The 19,800-nt window shown below is 39.1% G+C and overlaps 1 protein-coding gene across 6 annotated transcripts in view; it reads right to left on the bottom strand.

The window, feature by feature from the left end:
* The window catches only part of ULK4 (unc-51 like kinase 4), a 604,302-nt gene that overhangs the window by 357,950 nt on the left and 226,552 nt on the right, over positions 1 to 19,800 (bottom strand). For all 6 annotated transcript variants that reach the window (XM_027585659.2, XM_027585655.2, XM_027585660.2 and 3 more), the window contains 2 exons: positions 7,207 to 7,258; positions 6,963 to 7,107 (listed from right to left, as the gene is read on the bottom strand). In XM_027585659.2, coding sequence (XP_027441460.2) covers positions 6,963 to 7,107; positions 7,207 to 7,258 — 197 coding nt within the window. The remainder of the gene's footprint in view (positions 1 to 6,962; positions 7,108 to 7,206; positions 7,259 to 19,800) is intronic.

Genomic DNA, 19,800 nt, shown 5'->3' on the forward strand with positions numbered 1-19,800 from the left:
GGAGTGGATGCTGCTATAAACCCAAGATTGCTGGCAGCCCTCAGAAGCCAGGAGAGAGGCATGGTTTCTCCCTCAGAGCCTCCAAAAGGAACCAATACTGCCAAGACTTTGACTTTGAACTTCTGACCTCCTCAACTGTCAAAGAATAAATCTCTGTTGTTTTAAGCCAGTCAGTGTGTGGTAATTCAGCCTTAAGAAACTAATGCAAACTACAAGAAACAGAATTCTGTCAACAACCTGACCAAGCCCAGAAGCAGGTTTCTCCCATAGTCTCCAGGCAAGGACTCAGCCCAGCAGACACCTGACTTCAGCAGCATAAGATCCTGAACAGAGAACCTGGTCACGCTGTGTCAGACTTCCCACCTACAGAGCTAAGTAGATGTTGATTTAAGCCACTGAGTGTGTGATAATTTGTTATGCATCAATTTGCATCTCATGGAATATTTAGAGTTTAATATTCTTGTATTATTACATTAGTTATAATACTCATGATGCAACGCTACAAAGAAGTTTTGATGGTGAGCATCTTTTTCTTGTTCCTGATCTTAATGGAAAAGCCCTTGAGTCGTATTTCAAAACTGTGATCAAAAGAGTTCTGGGAGATGGTAATAGATAAGCCATAGGAAATAGTGTCTTAAGGTCATAAAATGTTGAGAAACACTGAGCTTCCGAAAGTTAAATGGGTGAACTGTGAAATTCAAAAGCCAAGGGATAGTAAACACACAGAACAGTTCAGAAAGAACATGTGTTCTGTGGCACGTTTATGAACATTACATAGGCACACTGTTGAAGGAAGTTGGCTTCAATATTTAATTTATACTTAAACATTTCTATTTGTAGGACTTACAGACTTCTTCAGTTAAAAAATATTAATGTCTGAAATATTTGGTTCTACCAGACAGTACATGTTCCATAAAGGCTGTACCTATATTGGTCATTATTATGTTCCCAGAAACTAGAAATATGCCTCTACAGTAAGATGTACTCAATTAGTACTGGTGAATAAATAAGCTGATTAGGAGAAAAAGCATTCTCTCCCCAGCTCACTTCATATAACTATCCCATGCAGATGTACACTGGAAATAAGCTGGCCTGTTTACTGCTCACCTCTCTGCACCTTCCACACCTTTGCGTACCCCAATCTTGCCTAGAGACCCACTGCTTTTCTATGCAACCCTACCGAGATTTCAAAATCTAACTGAAACACCACCTCTCTATCCATGGTATTATAATTCTCCACATAGAAAAGGCACTGAACAAATACTTACAACTACGGTTCATCTCTTCAGAAAGCAAAGCAGGTACAATGCGAAGAGATAACACTTCTTTTATATTAATTCATTAATTTATATAGAAAGCAATCCAGCCAGGATATTTATGATAGATGAGGTGATGGTTAATTGTACATGTTAAACTGACTGGGCCACACAAGCACAGTTATTTGGTCAAACATCATTCTGGGTCTGTCTGGATGCGATTAACATTTGAGTCAGGAAACGACCTGAAGCAGATTGCCCTCCCTAGTGTGGGTGGGCCTCATCCAATCAGTTCAAGACCTGAGTAAAACAAAAAGGCTGAGTGAAAGGGAACTCCTCTGTTCTACTGCCTTGAGCTGGGACATTGCTCTTCGGCTGCCTTTGGACTGGAAACATCGGCTCTTCTTGAGTTTCCAGCCTGTCAGCTTTCAGACTACTGTGTACCCTACCAGCTGTCCTAGTTCTCAGGCCTTTGGACTCAAGCCAGAACTACACCATTGGCTCTCTAGGTCTCCAGCTTGCTGACTGCCATTCTTGGGACTTCTCAGCCTCTATAGTCATGTGAGCAAATGTCCTTATTGTAAATCTTTTTCTCTAGTTACATCCTATCAGTTCTATTTTTCTGAGAACCATAACTAATATTTAATAAGATATTTATTCTTACAACTGAGTTTTCATTCATATCACTAGCAGTTCTGATAAGCACCTGGAACACAGGTATTACATGGTATTTAACAAGATTAAATTACTGTCCTCCCTGAACATTTTGTTAAAGCTTTTGGAAAAGACATCTCCTCTTTCCTGAGGATCAACACCAGGAGCCATTTAACCACCAAGTAGAAAGAGCCTGAGAACAAAGGCACATAGCTATAGGCAGAGCAGAGAGAAGGGGAGAAAGGCACAGACACACAGGACTGTTGACTTCACTCACACCCCTGAATCCAGCTATATTGGATGCTAGCACAAGCTCATAATGTGAGCACATGAGGATTTTCCCAAATTAGCTTGAGTGTTACTGTTTGCAAATAAAATAGTCTTAACTAATGCAACTAGTTGAGTAGTTGAGTACTTCTGTGTAAAAACTGGGAAGCCTACTGTATATGTGCATGAAAAGCCTATCCCCTTGGCTTTAGCCAAAGTATTAACGTCAAAGAAAGATTAAAACTTTAACAAAATTATGGGGCGCCTGGGTGGCTCAGTCAGTTAAGCGTCTGCCTTCGGCTCAGGTCATGATCCCAGGGTCCTGGGATCCAGCCCCACATTGGGCTCCCTGCTCAGCAGAGAGCCTGCTTCTCTCTCTCCCTCTGCTGCTCCCCCTGCTTGTGCTCTGTCAAATAAATAAATAAAATCTTAAAAAAAAAAACTAACAAAATTAAAAATGTGGATATTAATATGCAGATTTGACAAGCCAAAGCCCGATGCCATGTTACTCTTATAAACTGTAGAAACTTCAAAATTCTTTTATTAAAGTACAATTGACATACAAGATTTTATTAGTTTCAGGTGTACATCATGGGATTTGACATTTTTATACATTATAAAATGATCCCTGTGATAAGTCTAGTTACCATAATCTGTCACCAGTTACTACAATATTATTGCTGATGTTCTGTAAGCTGTACATGACATCCCATAACTTATTTATTTTATAACTGCAAGTTTATACCTCTTAACCCCCTTCACCTATTTTGCCAGCCCCATCCCCTTTCCCCATCCTCTTCAGGTAACCAACAGTTTATTTCCTGTATCTACAAAGCTGTTTTTGTTTTGTTTAATTGTTTTGTTTTGTTTAGATTTCACATACAAGTGAAACCATACGGTATTTGTCTTTCTCTGTCTGCCTTATTTCACTTAGCATAATATCCTCTAGGTCCATTCATGTTGTCACAAATGGCAAGATTTCTCATAATTCTTAAGCCATATATTTACCTACTCAATGAAGAACATGAATTTTCTATGATTAGCATTTTTTTTTAAGATTTTATTTATTTATTTAACAGAGAGAGAGACGCAGCAAGAAAGGGAACACAAGCAGGGGGAGTGGGAGAGGGAGAAGCAGGCTTCCCGCTGAGCAGGGAGCCCGATGTGGGGCTCGATCCCAGGACCCTGGGATCATGACCTGAGCCAAAGGCAGATGCCTAACACTGAGCCACCCAGGCGCCCCTGGTTAGCATTTCTAAACTTACAATCATCAACGGTTATCATCAAAGACCAAACTCTTTGTCAAGATTTCTAGTTTTCCAGAGTCAAGGTTAAATGAATGCATTAGATTTCATTTTTAAGTTTTTATTTAACATTTACTGAGCACTTACTATATATGCCAGGCACAATCAGCAACACCTATTTCAATGGCCACTTAACATCTCTGAAGTATGTACGATTACTACTATTACTGTCCTATTACAATCTTCCTTTTAAAGGTTAATAGGAGAGATTATAATAATTTACAAGTGCTACTATTATCAAGAATGTACCATGGCCCACACATTGTACTAAGTATTTTACAAGAGGTATCCCATTTAATCCCGACAACTATCTTCTGACTTAGATACTACTGTCCCCATTCTGCAGATTAGAAAACTGAGGCCAAGAGAAGGAAATGTAGAGCCAAGATCTACACATCACATCAGAGTCAGTCCACAAGCTTTGAAAACATCCTGCACCCTATCCCAACCAATTCTGTGATATTTTCCAAAGGGGATTTCAAATTGCTTAATGAAAACCTGAACTCATCTACATTACTTCTGTTCTTGAATTGCCATGTGGTTTCATTCGTATTTTCCTCTGTAATTCCTCATCTCTGGAAAAAGTAAAGATACCTTTTTCTTATTCTTAAAGATACACATTAAAGGAAGTGCATACTATTTATTCCAGCTCAGATGAATAAAACAAAAGCATGGAATTATAGATTTAACACTTTTTATTTTACAAGCTCTTCCAAAAATGGGCAAACTTCAGATAGGAAGAAATTTTATTTCAAATTTGCATGGGTGTTAACCAGCTATTAGTACCTGTGAAGTCCTCACCAGTCAGAATGGCTAAAATCAACAAGTCAGGAAACAAAAGATGTTGGTGAGGATGCGGAGAAAGGGGAACCCTCCTACACTGTGGGTGGGAATGCAAGCTGGTGCAACCACTCTGGAAAACAGTATGGAGGTTCCTCAAAAGGTTGAAAAGAGAGCTACCCTACGACCCAGCAATTGCACTACTGGGTATTTACCCCAAAGATACAAATGTGATCCAAAGGGGCACCTGCACCCTGATGTTTATAGCAGCAATGTCCACAATAGCCAAATTATGAAAAGAGCCCAGATGTCCATTGACAGATGAATGGATAAAGAAGATGTGGTACATTTATACAATGGAATAGCACTCAGCCATCAAAAAAAAATATCTTGCCATTTGCAACAATGTGGATGGATCTAGAGGGTATTATGCTAAGCGAAGTAAGTCAATCAGAAAAAGACAATTATCATATGATCTCGCTGATATGTGGAATTTAAGAAACAAAACTGAGGATCATAGGGGAAGAGAGGAAAAATAAAACAAGAAATCAGAGAGGGAGACAAACCATGAGAGACCCTTAAGCATAGGAAACAAACAGAGGGTTGCTGGAGGGGTGGAGGGTGGGGGGGGAGAGGCATTAGGAGGGCACAGGATGTAATGGGCACTGGGTATTATATAAGACTGATGAATCACTGACCTCTACCTCTAAAACCAATAATACATTATATGTTAATTGAACTTAAATAAAAATAAGTAAATTTTTTTTTTTAAAGTAACCTGTGAAGTCCTGTTAAAGGAAATCCTGTCCCTACTGTGGGGGCACATCTCAGGTCCTGAGAAATGCTTCTCTACGAGCTGTTAGCAGATATCCACAGTACATCTTTCAAAAATTACATTTCTCACAAAAAAAAAATCTTCTTAGGCATTTTCTTATCAGAAAGATGTATATAATTACATACGGTTTAGAAGTGTAAGATGGCACTGAAAGCATGAATTAATCCCGTGAAAGAAGGTTCTAATCTTATATTTACCCACATGGGTACAAACATACACATTCAGAGATGACAAATGGAGCCAAAAGTACATTTACTGATAGTTTCTCACATGAGAAAGTTTGAAATTTTTTCTTCCTGCAGATAACCACTTTCTTACTTTGGGTATCAAAAGTCGTCTTACAGTACATATTCATGAGCAGGAGTCTCCCTGAAACCACTGCAGCAGTGCAGGAATAAAAGAAATGAGCGCCTAACTCTGTAAACCAAGCCATTACAGATCAGGCTCCAAGCAGTCAAGACAGGCCCCCTCCGCCACCAGGAGGCTCATACACACTGGCCAAGCACTTCATAAAACGAACCTTCTAAAACCGATGATGAGGGGTTGAGTACTTCGGAATACGATCAGATCTGGCAGCTACACAGTGTGGAAATGAATCTTTTCTTACATGAGAACCGGTGATCAGGAAAAGTGGAACAAACGGAGGGGAGCATTGGGTGAAACTGCTGCTCCTAAAAACCTACTGAGCTCAGACAGCCCGGGGCCCTTAAGGCAGCTGGGAGCCGGCAGGCACACCAATGCAGGACATGCAATCCAGCATCTGCTGAATTCTGTCATCTTTTCTTTAATAGTGATATCCGGCATACGTTTTTCATCTTTAGTTCCAGGCATACTTCGGAGATATTGTGGGTTCTGTTCCAGATCACCACAGTAAAGCAAATGCGGCAAGAAAACAGGTCAAATGAACTTTTTGGTTTTCCAGCTCATATAAAAGTTAATTTACACTATACTAAATAGTCTATTAAGTGTGCAACAGCATTATTCTAAAAAAAAATGCACGTATCTTGATTTAAAAAAACTTTATTACTAAAAAAGGCTAACATCACCTGAGCTTTCAGCAAGTCATAATCACTGATCACAGACCAACATAATATAATAATAATAGTTTGAAACATTGTGAGGATTACCAAAATGTAACCCAGAGACACGAAGTGAGCAAATACTACTGGAAAAAATGGTGCCAATAGACTTGCTCGACAGAGGGTTGACCTTCAATTGTGAAAGATGCAACATCTCTAAAGCACAATGAAGCAAAGCATAATAAAACAAGGTAGCCCTGTACTTTTGTTTGATAAGACTCACAGTGGGGGAGAAAACACTTCAGTGTCCCTCAGTTATAAGAATGTCATTTTAGAGTCTCACATGTTTGCAATGGGTCCTCTCAGTCATCACCCTCCTGTGTGTTTGCCATGTGAACCACGGAGTCAAAGGAAAAAGATAACCCCATCCTGTTAATTAGTAGTCATTACTTTTTCTAGCACGATACCCTATCCCTGCCAAAATACCCTATTTGTAAATAAGCTTAATTTCCATTCCAAGAGTTTGGGGTGATAGAAGATTTCTTTCATCTCCATTATTCTGGAGCAGAGCCAGGAAATGTCCTGATTCCATGTTCCAATAAGTCTTGTAATGTTGACCTTGAATAATAAACCTTACCCCTCTGGCCACGAATACCTGTAAATCTGCATAACTTCAGAGTCATGTGCCTTAGGGAAAACAGGGAAGGCTCTAAATGGATTCTCCTGGATTCTCTGCAATGTAGTAGCATAGGACACCAAGACCCCAACCCCATCACTGGACCTAGTTTGACAGAAGCATCCTGGACATCCTACCCTTCTCTGCGTGAATGCAGCACGTGGGACTTACTGGGGAAGTAAGACGTCTCTAATGAGAGCCAGAAGATTGCTGTCAAAGTCAACATTCTCCTCCTTCTTGCCATCCCCAACCTCCTGGTTCACGAGTAGAGATGTGGTTTCTGAGAGCAACCGCAAGCTGAAGAGTCTCCACTCCACTTGAAAGAAAAAAAAATGCCAAGAATGTGAGTACATGGAGAGAGAATGAAAACTGAATGTGTACCTAATGGCATTCTCCTTGATGTGGTCACACTTACCATTTTGGCTCTGAACCAAGGAGACCAAGGGTGGCAGGATATAATCAACAACCTTAAAGAAAAGACATAAAAGACTTGATTCCAATCTTTTTAATCACAAAACTAGTATTAACTACTATCTGTGCTTTTTGCACTGACAGAATCACTAATAAAAAGAGGGGGAAAATCAATGGCTAAATTTATCCTGGATTTAAACTCTGCATGGCATTTAATAAACCACCAAGCTCATTTAACTCTGAAAAAGTCCTCAGGTCAAAATGACATTATGATCACCAAAACAGTAATTTATCAAACCTTCAAGGTTTATAAAAGGAACTTTACTATATAACACAAAATCTGGTTGGCATGGGTTGACATTAAACCACCAAATTAATATATAGAAGCTGGTGATCCTTACTCAGGTTTAAACTACACAATCAAAATATTGGGGAAAAAGGAGTCACCCAATCCTCATGCTTTATTAAAAACATCAAAGAGCAGTGACAAGTTAATCTTGGGTGTTTTTAGAAACTGATTCAAAAGATGTAAATCCTACACAAATCACCTCTAGAATTTCCTTGTTATTTCAGACAGAGCACAAACAAATATGGTTTGAAACCTACTCCAAAATAACAAATTTATTCCTCTGGATGAAAACGAACAATGAGGGACAAATTGTTTGCACAATCTAATTTGGAAACCTACTCCCTCATTTGATGAACTATTTTGGTGACAATAAACAAAATTCCTGTTGTTTACAACTGAATTTATTACTGACCCTGAAATATGTATTTGTTCTCTCTACACTGATAAGAGGGCAGGAGACGCCTGTCACAGCCCAACAATACCATCTTGCTGTCCAAACCAATGAAAGGAAGCTTCACATAGGTAAAGATCTCCACACATGGGTAGCAGCCCATCTATTCTAGCTCCACCTTATGTAATAAGCTCATCTCTATCTTATATTTGTTCAAGAACCCTAAGAACCAGAGATGTTTTGTTTATCCTCTTCCATTAAGTGATGTCACATCACCCAAAGCACAGACATCGTGCTCCACTGAGGAATCTTCGACACCTCTAAACTCGCAGTTATGTCAAAAGCAAAAACCATGCAAAGGAAAGAAATATATCCTACTATTAACACCTATCAACATGATCAACACCCATCTTAAAGGTTTTAGAGAAGGGGGACTGGCATTATTGATCTAAATGTCCAATTCAAGTTTGAAATACAGTGAAGCACGTTCAAAAAGCAAGATCGTCAGAAGATGAGCAGACAAAAATCAACAGTATTCCTATATGCCTACAATAACCAATTAAATAACATAATTAAGATACAATCTACAACACCAATTAAATTCTAAGGTGTCAGTGATATTATGACTTCTACAGAAAAAAAAATGTAGAAAATATTTACAGGTATGATTGCCATTGATAGACTTCTGAAAAAAGCTTGGAAGTTGTCACAACAATCCTTACAACAAGAAAAATGCTAAACAAACAAAATCAACAACTCCTGTCAGACACATCAGAGAACTGAGGTCACGGAACAAACTGCTGCCACAAACACTGAAGAGAGCCAGGCAAATAAAGAAAATCACAGCTTAATAGGAGCATGAATCGCCACTGGAGCCAGCAGCTGGTACAAAAACTGGAAGGGTAACCTAATCGTTGGAGCCTGAGCTTGGGGGATAAAAATTCCTAGAGCCCAGCCTTAGTGGAGCCCCCACATGCCCAAGAGTTTACTTCCCAGAATCCCCACTAGATTCTCAGGATGAAAATCAGAGGAACCACCCCCCCATGCTCCCAGCAGAAGGACGAAAAAATAACCATTGTGAAACATGCTCAGAGCATTCTTTTCTCCTCAACAAAGGCCTAGACACAGGGCACACTACTTTACCAGAACCTAACTGACCTGGGAAGGACAAACCCAACCTCAGCACACTCTAAGCCTCCCTGTCTCCCCTGTGGGGGGAAACAACTGAGAAGTACTTGCGAAGGTCACAGACCAAACGCGCAGGCTCACAAAAAGAATCCTAACCATAGGACTGTCGGATGCTTCCCCTCCCACCACCACATCAACAGGGCTCCTGTATAATAACACAGATTACAACTGAGACAATTGCAAAACACAAGTTTTATGTCAGAAGGAGTTATTAGGGAAACCCAAAACAACAGGAGAGACAAACACAAGGATGCTGGAGGGAATTTTAGCCTCTGAAACCACAGGTTCAGCAAACAGTGGACACAACCTGGCTTCAAGCCACACACATGTACAATCTCACACTAACGACGCGTTTATCTCAGTTCGTTTTACCTGATAGGTCATGTTCGAGTGAAATATTCAAAGAGTTGAGAGAAAAAAGCCACCAGCTTAGAATTCTGAGTGAAATTATCCCTCAAAAGTAAAAGGAGAAATAAAGATTTTCTCACACGCCAGTAGACCTGCCTTGCAAGAAATGTTTTAAAAAGTTCTTCAGAGAGTGGAGCACCCAACTGGCTCAGTCAGAGAAGCATGCGCCTCTTGATCTAGGACTGTGAGTTCAAGCCCCACATTGCATGTAGAGATTACTTGAAAATAAAATCTTAAAAAAAAAAAAAAAACTCTTCAGAGAGAAGAAAAATGATACAAGTCAGAAACTCATATTTCTGTATCAGAGAAAGAATAAATGAAGGTAACACCTAGTCACTGATGAGAAGACTCAGAGAGATCAACTCTCCTCAAATTAACCCATAGTTCCAATGTATATTCCAAGGTTTTCATGAACTCGTATTGATTCCATACTGTATTTGGAAAGTAGCAGGGCGCCTGGGTGGCTCAGTCGTTAAGCATCTGCCTTCAGCTCAGGTCATGATCCCGGGGTCCTGGGATCGAGCCCCACATTGGACTCCCTGCTCAACGAGGAGTCTGCTTCTCCCTCTCCTACTCCCCCTGCTTGTGTTCCCTCTCTTGCCGTGTGTCTCTCTCTGTCCAATAAATAAATAAAATCTTTGAAAAAAAAGTAGTGATACTGCTATAGAAACAGAAAGATGGATGGCAATTAAGAGGGACACACTAGTGCTTGAGCAAAATAAAAGCCTTGACTTTGAATAAATTTGCCTCTTCCTCACTCTTGAAGACTCTCTTCCTTCCCCTCACTTGGTTTTCTGTAGAATCCTTTGTTCCAGGAACTCAGTATTGATACTGACACCTCACGGACCCCAATGTATACTTAATGGTAATGGCTGCACCAGTGCTAGTCATGAGACCACCTTGAGGACATGATGAAGACAGCCGGTAGGATGTGTATCAGATTCCTATTGGAACCACCCAGACCGTGTATTTTCCTATAAAACCCCTCAGCCTTTTACCCCGGGAGGACCTGCAGTCTTGGAGGCATTACCCTGCTGCAGACTCCTTCACCTGGCAAAGTAGTAAACTGTCTTCCTACTTTATACACCAACTCTGCCTTTGCTCTGGCTTTTGGCTCTGGAGCACAGAGGTTGATTTTCACCAACAGGACAGAAACAAGAATAAAAGAGAACTTTCAAGATGTCGTGGGCAGGGATGATTTACCCTACCAAGTTTCCAGGTTTACTGTAATGGAAGTAAAGTGGTACAAGCATAGGGCTAGACAGAGATTTATGGAATATAATAGAGAGCCTCAAAACAGACATATGTGGGAACTCAGCAAGAGGCAGCGAGAACATTACCAACAGTACAAAAACATACAGACTATTCATTTAAGGGTATAGGTATAATTAGCTATCTATTTGGTAAAAAAAAAAAAAAATACCAAAGAATACCAAAAAAAAAAAAAAATGATTACAAGACGATTAAAGATCTAACAGTTAAAAAGAAAGGCTTTTGAAGGAAAATATGCGAGAACAGTTTGTGACATTAAAGTAGGAGAGGACTTCTTAAATAACATCTAAAAAGTACAAACTGAAATTAAAAAAAAAAAAAACTTTTGTATCAGGTGAATCCCCAATAAACAAAATGAGAAGAAAAGCCACTGGCTAGGAGAAAGTTCTACAATCTCCATACCTGACAATGGATTAATATGTGGAATACAAGAAAAAAAAATCAATGGGAAAAAGATGAACAATCCCTACAACTGGAACAAGTGGTTCACAAAAGAGAATACCCAAATAGCCAACAAACATGTGAGAACTACACAAACCCACTAATGATCAGAGAAATGAAAATTAGAACACTGAGACACCAATTTATACAAATCCAGTTAAGAAACCATATTAATACCAGAACTTGCAAAACTGGGGTGAAATAGGTACTCACATACCACAGTAAATCAATAAATTGGTACAACAACTTGGATAAAGAATTTCACGACACCAACCAAAGCTGAAGATGAACACACCCTACAACCTAGCAATTCCACGTCTATGTGACACATTCAAAGATCCTCACTGAAGATCTGATTTCAAGAGTTCAAAAATGGAATGGGTAAATCTCTCATCATTATATTTCATGAAAGCAATCACCTTGCAAAAAGACCTAGACGACATAACACTATGTAGCCTGAAACAATACCTATAATCTTAAATACATACTAAATGTAAATTTCAGTATTAAAAATATATTTCATCAGTTTTAAAAGAAGAAATCTAGTTCATATTAATATCATTTAATTTTTTAATTAAGTTTTCCTTTGAATGACTGAAGGCAATTATAAATGTATCCCAGGATGATATAAATTTAATCCTTCCAATTAAGAATGATCCTTTATTAAAAAAAAAAAAAAGAATGATCCTTTAGAAGAAATAATAGGTAGAGGATGGTAATGAAGAAATAAAATGCTTGCTATAATATGTAAATAAAAACTACAAGAATATTCAGAAAATCATTTGACTATTCACCTTTAATTCATATTTTTGCTGAAAAATGACAGTTGATTACATTATCAAATGAAAGCTACCCATAAAGACACAAACTGAAAAATAAAAATAAAATTACACTGAAAATGTCTGGATGTTTAGCAATTCGAGCAAAGCAAGGGAGATAAAAATTAAAAAACAGTTTCATCCATTTTATTTATATTTAACAACTTCATAAATCAAAATAATAAATGGTTTTCAGGAAAAGATCACTGGTTTTTAAATCATAACAAGGAAAAAGACCACATACCTTTGGCAAAACGCTGACTTAAAATTAAGCATACAATGATTTGAGAAAAAAAGAACAGTGAAAGTTTTAAAATGTTAGTTACTTTGGAGCATAGAGCAAAGAAACATATTATTTAGTTCTTGGAGTAGAATTTTAGCAGAAAATACAATGAAAATTTAACAATAGAAATTTAAGAAAATAAAACATTTTGATATAATCCCATAGAAATCAGAAGGCTTACTGTATCTCCTCTCAACAAAATGTTAAGAAAAAAATTTGTAGAACTGATAACAATTCAACATTTCTACACACAGAAATACACACACACACACACAAATGATTTCAGTGAGCTCGCTGTATGTAGGTACGGGGATTTTGTCACCACCACTATCAAAACTTAATAGCTACTAAGGGCTAGAAGGGAAATGAACACAAATGTAGAATAACTAACATTACATAAATTGGGATGTGTGGGTGAGCCAGAGTTTCCTGCAGAGGGGAAGGTGTATTTTGTTGTTGCCACTGTCCTTGAAATAAATAACTGCTTAGAGTTAGATTTAAACTTTAAAAGGGCAAGCTGTAGAATAAAACAAATAACATGATCCTGTTTATAGAAAAATATAATGTTCATGTCTATATAAACTCATAGAAAAACAGAAAAAGCAGAAAAAAACCCTACGACATACTAAAGTATGAAAAGTGGTTGGGGGATCAAATGTCCATCTATGGATGAATTGAAAAACAAAACACAGCATACCTGTGCAATGGAACATTATTCAGCCTTAGAAAGGAAGGAGATTCTGACACAAACTACGACATGTGGATGAACCGCGAGAACACTACCGTAAGTGAAATAAGCCAAATGCAAAAGGACAAGTATTGTATGATTCCACTTACATGAGTTTCCTGGACAGTCAAGAAACAGAAAATAGAATCAGTGGTTGTGAGGGGCTGGCAGGGAGGGGGGGAGTGGGGGTTATTGTTTAATGGGTACAGCATTTCTATTTGGGATGATGAAGAAGTTCTGGAGATGGTAGTCGAGGTCGCCCAGCAACATGAATGTACTTAATGCCACAGAGCTGTACACTTAATAATTATTGAAGTGGTAAATTTGATGGAAAAAAAAAAAGGCCTAGAGATCCATCCATATGACGACTTGAGCCTTTTTTTTTCCTTTTTGAGATATTTAGAGTAATTTACTCGGAATTTATTTTGAAAACATTCAGATGAACCTTAAAATGATTACCTGGAGATATAACCTACAAGATAGCAGTCAGAGATGAGAAAGCAACTCTAAATTGAGAGAGCAGGTTGACTCATGATGACAAATTGAGCAAAAATTCTAACCTCTGGCCCCAAATCCCTGGAGTCACAAGGTCACTCATGCAGAGAGGGACAGAGGGGGACTGCTGTAAAATAAAAGACCACGGCTCCAAGGGTGCTCAAAGTGAGGCAGCAGAGCGTGGCGGGGGTGGGGGAACATCCCAGAAAAAGGCTCTTGGAAACAGGATTGATGATTACTTGGGCCCAGCAGCAAGGCGAATTTGTTCTTTTTTAAAAATATCTTGGTATCTGTATTTCAGGACAAACGGTTTCCTACATATTCCTATGCAGTTTATTTATTTTGCCTTATGCATTTAAAAAATCTTTCCAGGAATGAGTTCACAGACTTCACCAGACTGCCAAAGGCTTCCAATGTACAAAACGCAGGAACAAACCAGAGTTGAAGCCAAGAACTCCACCCTGCTGGGCTCACTGGATTCTTGCACCCTTCCAAGGGTTGGCCACTTGCCCATTATTTCCAGCCAATCCACATGGGTCCATCTTTAAAAATGGACCCATTTCACCAAAGAAAAGAATCCTTCTAACAAAAGCTTCATCAAGATAAAGACAGGTGTGAACTTCTGATTAGAGCTTTTCAAATGCTAACCAACCACCTATTGAGGGTGCATTCATGATAGCGTACTTCACATACAAACTGACCTTTCCTGGGGCAGACATTAAAACCGACTCATGCATGTAATTTTATACCTCTATGATTAAGTATTTTCAAGTAAATTACTCTAAGTATCTCAAAATAATACAGGGAGAAACCTTAAAATGACTCATGAAATTATTTCACACTTCTCTGCTGGTAACACCCACTCCTCACCTGGGAGCCCACTCAGGCGTTAATGCTCATATGTCTTCAAGATTTAGTTCAAGAATAAAATCATCTCTAAAAATCCTCTCCAGACCCTGTCAGACTGAGTAGGGCTCTTGGCTATACCCCATGCAAACCACCAATACAGCACTCTTCAAACCATGCGTGGTCCAACTTAATTTTTCACACTGGTCTCTTCCTCCCAAGCAAAACTGAACCTTTTTAGAGCAGGGTCTGATTCTAGCTCACTAGCGTATTCTCGGTGCTTTATTTTAAAGAGGTGGTTTATAAAAGGTACTTTACTATAAATATACGAGTGATAAATACGTAAGTAAATCAAAAACTTAAAAGTTTTTTGGGGTCCACTCATTACATCACTGCTATAACTCTATTCATATTAATTCATCCCATTAATATGAATAGGATATTTAAAAAATGTTTTGAAACCTAAAAGGTATTTGTTCGGGTGCCTCAGTGGCCCAGTCAGTTAAGCATCTGCCTTCAGCTCAGGTCATGATCCCAGGGTCCTGGGATGGAGCCCTGCATCGGGCTCCCTGCTCCGCGGGAAGCCTGCTTCTCCCTCTCCCACTCCCCCTGCTTGTGTTCCCTCTCTCACTGTCTCTCTCTCTGTCCAATAAATAAATAAAATCTTTAAAAAAATAAAATAAAAGGTATTTGTTCTACACAATGGCAATTTCTTTTAAAAAAGAAAGGAAAGAAAAACCTAATTTGACTTTGTATCCTAGGTGTCAGCTGAGGTCACCCCAAACTTTAATTTTAAATAAAACTCTCAGGCCTGAATAAGAAATCTCCAGTCCTCTCCCAGATTTCAAGGAATGTACAATGGTTTATTTACTTTCCCATGCTTCAGTGCCAACTCCAAGATTTTACTTACTCTAGTATTTTATTAGCTTCTCACCTTCTCCTGCTGTTTGCTTCAGAGAGGCTGACTATACAGATGAACGGTGGTCAGACTATCTGTGACAATTAGGACCCTGCCCCACAGCCTCTGCAGGAAGCCAAATCACACCTGCTGCAATCAGCTCATGATTGTCAGGGCGTGGTGGATGACTGCCAGCTTCACTGTGTTTTGCACCCTTCACTCCCCTCCCCAACTCAAGACTGGCCAGAGAAAGCCAAATATGCTCCCCTAACCAATCTCATAGGAGGCCCTATTTCTCATTAGTCTGCCTCCAGCTCCCCTATGCCAACCAAGATATGCCTTCAGCCTTCCCATTTTTTTTTTTACCCTAAAGTTTTTACACCCTCTGCCCGCCTTTGAGTCTCTGCCAAATGCAAGTGATGGTGCTGACTTCTTTGCTACAGCAAGCTCTGAATCCACAGCCTCTGCTTGTCATCATTCAGGTGGTCTTCCCTGATCTCCACCTTCCTCATGGTACCATATGAACACAGATGCAGAACATAGTCCCTTTTTAAGGCCTGAATTTAAAATCTCACAAGTTGTCAGTAGGTACACCGGACTTCACTGAGGGCTTGGGGTGATGCAGATTTTATAACATCAACACCGACAATCTGCAATTAAATATTAAACGTCTGGTTTTTAGTTGTGTTTGAATCACCTGCACCTTTTTGTTTTACTAACCTTCTCCCCGCCTCCCCACAAGCTATGGGGATCCTGCCCTGTTGCCTGTCTCTTCTAGGCTCCCTCTTTGTTCCTGCTTTTTTTCCTCTTTTCTTCTCTCACTCACCCCCCCCCCAGTGCCTGTTCATTATTTACGCAAATTTTACTTATCCTGCCACCCCCACCCTTGTCTATCCAGGCTTCGAGGCGGCTCCTAGATCCCCACCTACAAAGGAAGCAAAAGTCCAATACAGACCCATCTATGGTCTAATGGTTATAAAAAAGCCACGAAAATGTTCCAAGGTGACAGCTCTTCTTGGTCTTCCAGCAGACCATACTGCCAAACATGCAAAGAGGACGTCCCTCTCCACATAATCTGAGACCCACACCACTCCCAGAGATCTCTGTCCATTCTCTCTTCCAAATATACTTTTAAACAGCACTCGTGTGTTATTTTCTTTCTTAACACCCCCTGATTTTTTTTATTAAGTTTGTAATTTTAATTCCAGTGTAATTAACATACAGTGTAACATTAGTTTCAGGTGTATGACATAATGATTCAACAATTCTATACATAACACCCCTTGATTTTTATCTAAACCAGGAGCTAAGTTCCCTTAGCACCGGAGAAATTCAAATCCTGTATCATACCAACACAAAGAATGATTACTGGTTAATCATGTTACAGAATGCTTCTTGATTTTAAAATCATATATGGGGAATGCAGTCTGACTCAGGATAAAACTCAATCTGCATTTTGAGAAGTCACATTATAAAGGTATGCTTTCATGACAATCCAATGCCAAATGGCAACAATGCAGCAGAGTAATAAAGAAGAGAGGAAAAGGGCAAAAACCTAAAAACCCTCTTTATCAAATCACTTTCAAGTCACAGCGAGGAAACCATGAGAACAATATCAGATGCTGTGTATGACAAAGAAATTATTCTACACCTTCAGTTGGCTTTGTTCATTGGTACGAGGTCTCCCTGTTAAAAACAAGAGACTGAACCATCGGAGACAATACACAGTACCTTCACAGTAGCTTTTGCTGCTGTGAAGTTAGATGTTTGTTCATCAGCACTCTCCTCTTCTAGAATCTTCCACAGAATTTATAAACATATACACCATTTAAGTAAATACCACTGCAACTCTAATCAAGCTCCCCTGCACGAATGACTTCGATCATGAAATTCCACCATTTGTTACTTATTTTAGTTGTAGAGATAATACACCTGTGTATAGAGCAATCCAAGGAATTTTAATATTTAATTAATGCTTGCAGCATTACTTTCTTATTAAACAAAGACATTCGTCTGTGGTGGAGGTCATTTAAGGACATGTCCTAAAAACAGAGTTGTAGATCACTTTTTTAAAAAATACAGATTCCCAAGTCTAGGGACTTTTTATTTCTTTGCTCCAAAACTGGGCAAAAGCCTATATTCAAAAACTCTGTGTGCATGTATGCACATGTTGCCGCTAATGATCCTCAATGTCCCAAAAGTAATGAACACCTGTGGCTTAGGGATGCTACTGACAGCGCTGGGACACTTAAGCTAAACAATCACAAAGGCATTGAAATATGTAAGTAACACTCCCATGGCTAAACCTTACTTCACTTGTTCTTAAAGCAACTGATGGCCGAGGTGATACTTTATCATTTAACAGACTTATTTTCCATTTTGAGAAATGATGAACATGCAGCTCAGTAGTTTTAAACTGTAAATAACCATGTAACCATATTCAAATTTTCTTCTTTTCACAAAGAAAAAAGCAACAACCTAACCTATGGAAAGTGTATTTCTGAAATAATCATTTATGATGAGAGTATGCTTCATACTGTTATCTCTGTAGAGGGGTGTTTTTCCTATTTTTTTTTTAATTTTATAAAGGAAAGTACATCATTTGAAAAGTGAAGTTTACTATTCTAGGCACTCAATTAAAATTCTTATCCTACATTTGAAAATTAATCACCACTTCCTTCACTGCAGCAGGCCTTGGAAAATCTGGTGCCTCTGACAGCACAGTAATTAACATGTTCACACCAACTGCCAGTCCCCTATCCTTCACACGAAGTAATTGGACATACAGGGAAAACATGCCTAAGACATGAATTCTACCTCTGCTAATGGCAAAGCGGGTCATACAGAACACCCCTTTTGAGGAGAACAACTAGGAAAACTAGACACAACTTGCTTAAATCTTCTTTACAATATTAAATACCTAAACAGATGTTAAGGAATTCCCAAGGCACAAGAGAGTGACAAAATTTCAGAAGACTGGCCTTTGCTATTGGCAATACCGGGACTGGGAGACACAGGCAGTCTCGTATACTACTGGGAGGAAAGCAAAATAGTAAACCCTAGGCATTTATCCTTTGATCCCACAATCACTGCTCTGGAAATATGCCCTGAAGATACACCTCCAACAACAAGAAACTGCATATGCATGAGGTTGTTTATAACTGAAAAATATTAGATACTACCTAAACATCCTAACACACGAGATGGGTTGAATAACCTACGATCCACGTACACACAGTGGAGTACTACACTGATCCAATGAAGAAACAGGAAGAGCTCTATGAACTGAAATGGAGTAATTTCCAACATCCATTATGAAATGAAAAAGTAAAGTGCACAAGAATATAGCATGTTATCTTTTATATAAGAAAGAGGCAGACATCTGTTCTCTTCACAAAAAAGAAACACTGAAGGAGAAACCAGAAAACAATGAAGCCAGCTACCTGTAAGAGTAGGGAAGGCAAAAGGGATATATGCCCAGGGGAAGGAAGTGACCCTGTTCTGAATACATCTTTTTCTATAGCTTTGGCTTTTGGAAGCATGTTAATCTTATGCATATTCAAAAAATAAAATCAAAAAGCATAGGAAGGGGAAAAGAAAACCTACAACTGAAAGCAAACTGAAAATAAATCAACTGCATTTCAGATGAGCATGATAACCACACTACAAGGGGAGGAAAGGAACCAATCCCAGTACCTTATGAACACAGCATTGAGTATACAGCCCCAGTCTTGCTTGGGTGACATCTGGGAGGCAGAGGAGAGGTAGGAATTCCCTCCCCGATTCCCTGATTTCATTAGGTTTGTTTTTGTATTGGTGAGGGTAAAGCAATTCTGGAATAATTTCAGATGCATTATACAATTAAGCAAATGAGAGAATGTGTTGTTGTTGGAAGCCAGAATTTTTACAAAGGAAGAAGGGACACACAAATATGAAATGGGGGAAGGCAAGAAAGAACCATGTGGACAAGGACTGGATTTGAAGGGATTAACGTAAACTCATGATTTCAAAATACATATATGTGTGTGTACAGACAAGTATATGCAAGCATGCATCATGTGTGTTCATATGTGTATATACATGTATCCATTTCCTAGCTCTATGTATACCTTTCCTAGAAGCTCAGACATCCTAGGAAGGAGGAGCACACTTAGGGCCCTAACTAATGACACCTCCCATGAGAAGGAGCCAGGGCTCCTCAGAGAACTGACTGGGAAATGACTGGGCCAGGGCAGGGAAGCTAGAAGCTGAAGCAAGAAGATCTTGTGCCGGAAAGTTTAAAACAAAATCACTCAAAAAATGATGGGGTATGTCACAAGGACACAGCAGCCAACTTGAAAGGCTTTACACTGGCCAAGTCTGGTATAATTTGAGCACCAAAGTAATTTTAGTAATGAAGCCACTGATAAAAACAGGAATCTGTGGTACACAGAATGATGGTGGACAGAAAGATGTCCACCATCCTTATCCCTGAAACCTGAT

Source organism: Zalophus californianus, chromosome 1, assembly GCF_009762305.2.
Source record: "Zalophus californianus isolate mZalCal1 chromosome 1, mZalCal1.pri.v2, whole genome shotgun sequence".
Lineage (NCBI taxonomy): Eukaryota > Metazoa > Chordata > Mammalia > Carnivora > Otariidae > Zalophus > Zalophus californianus.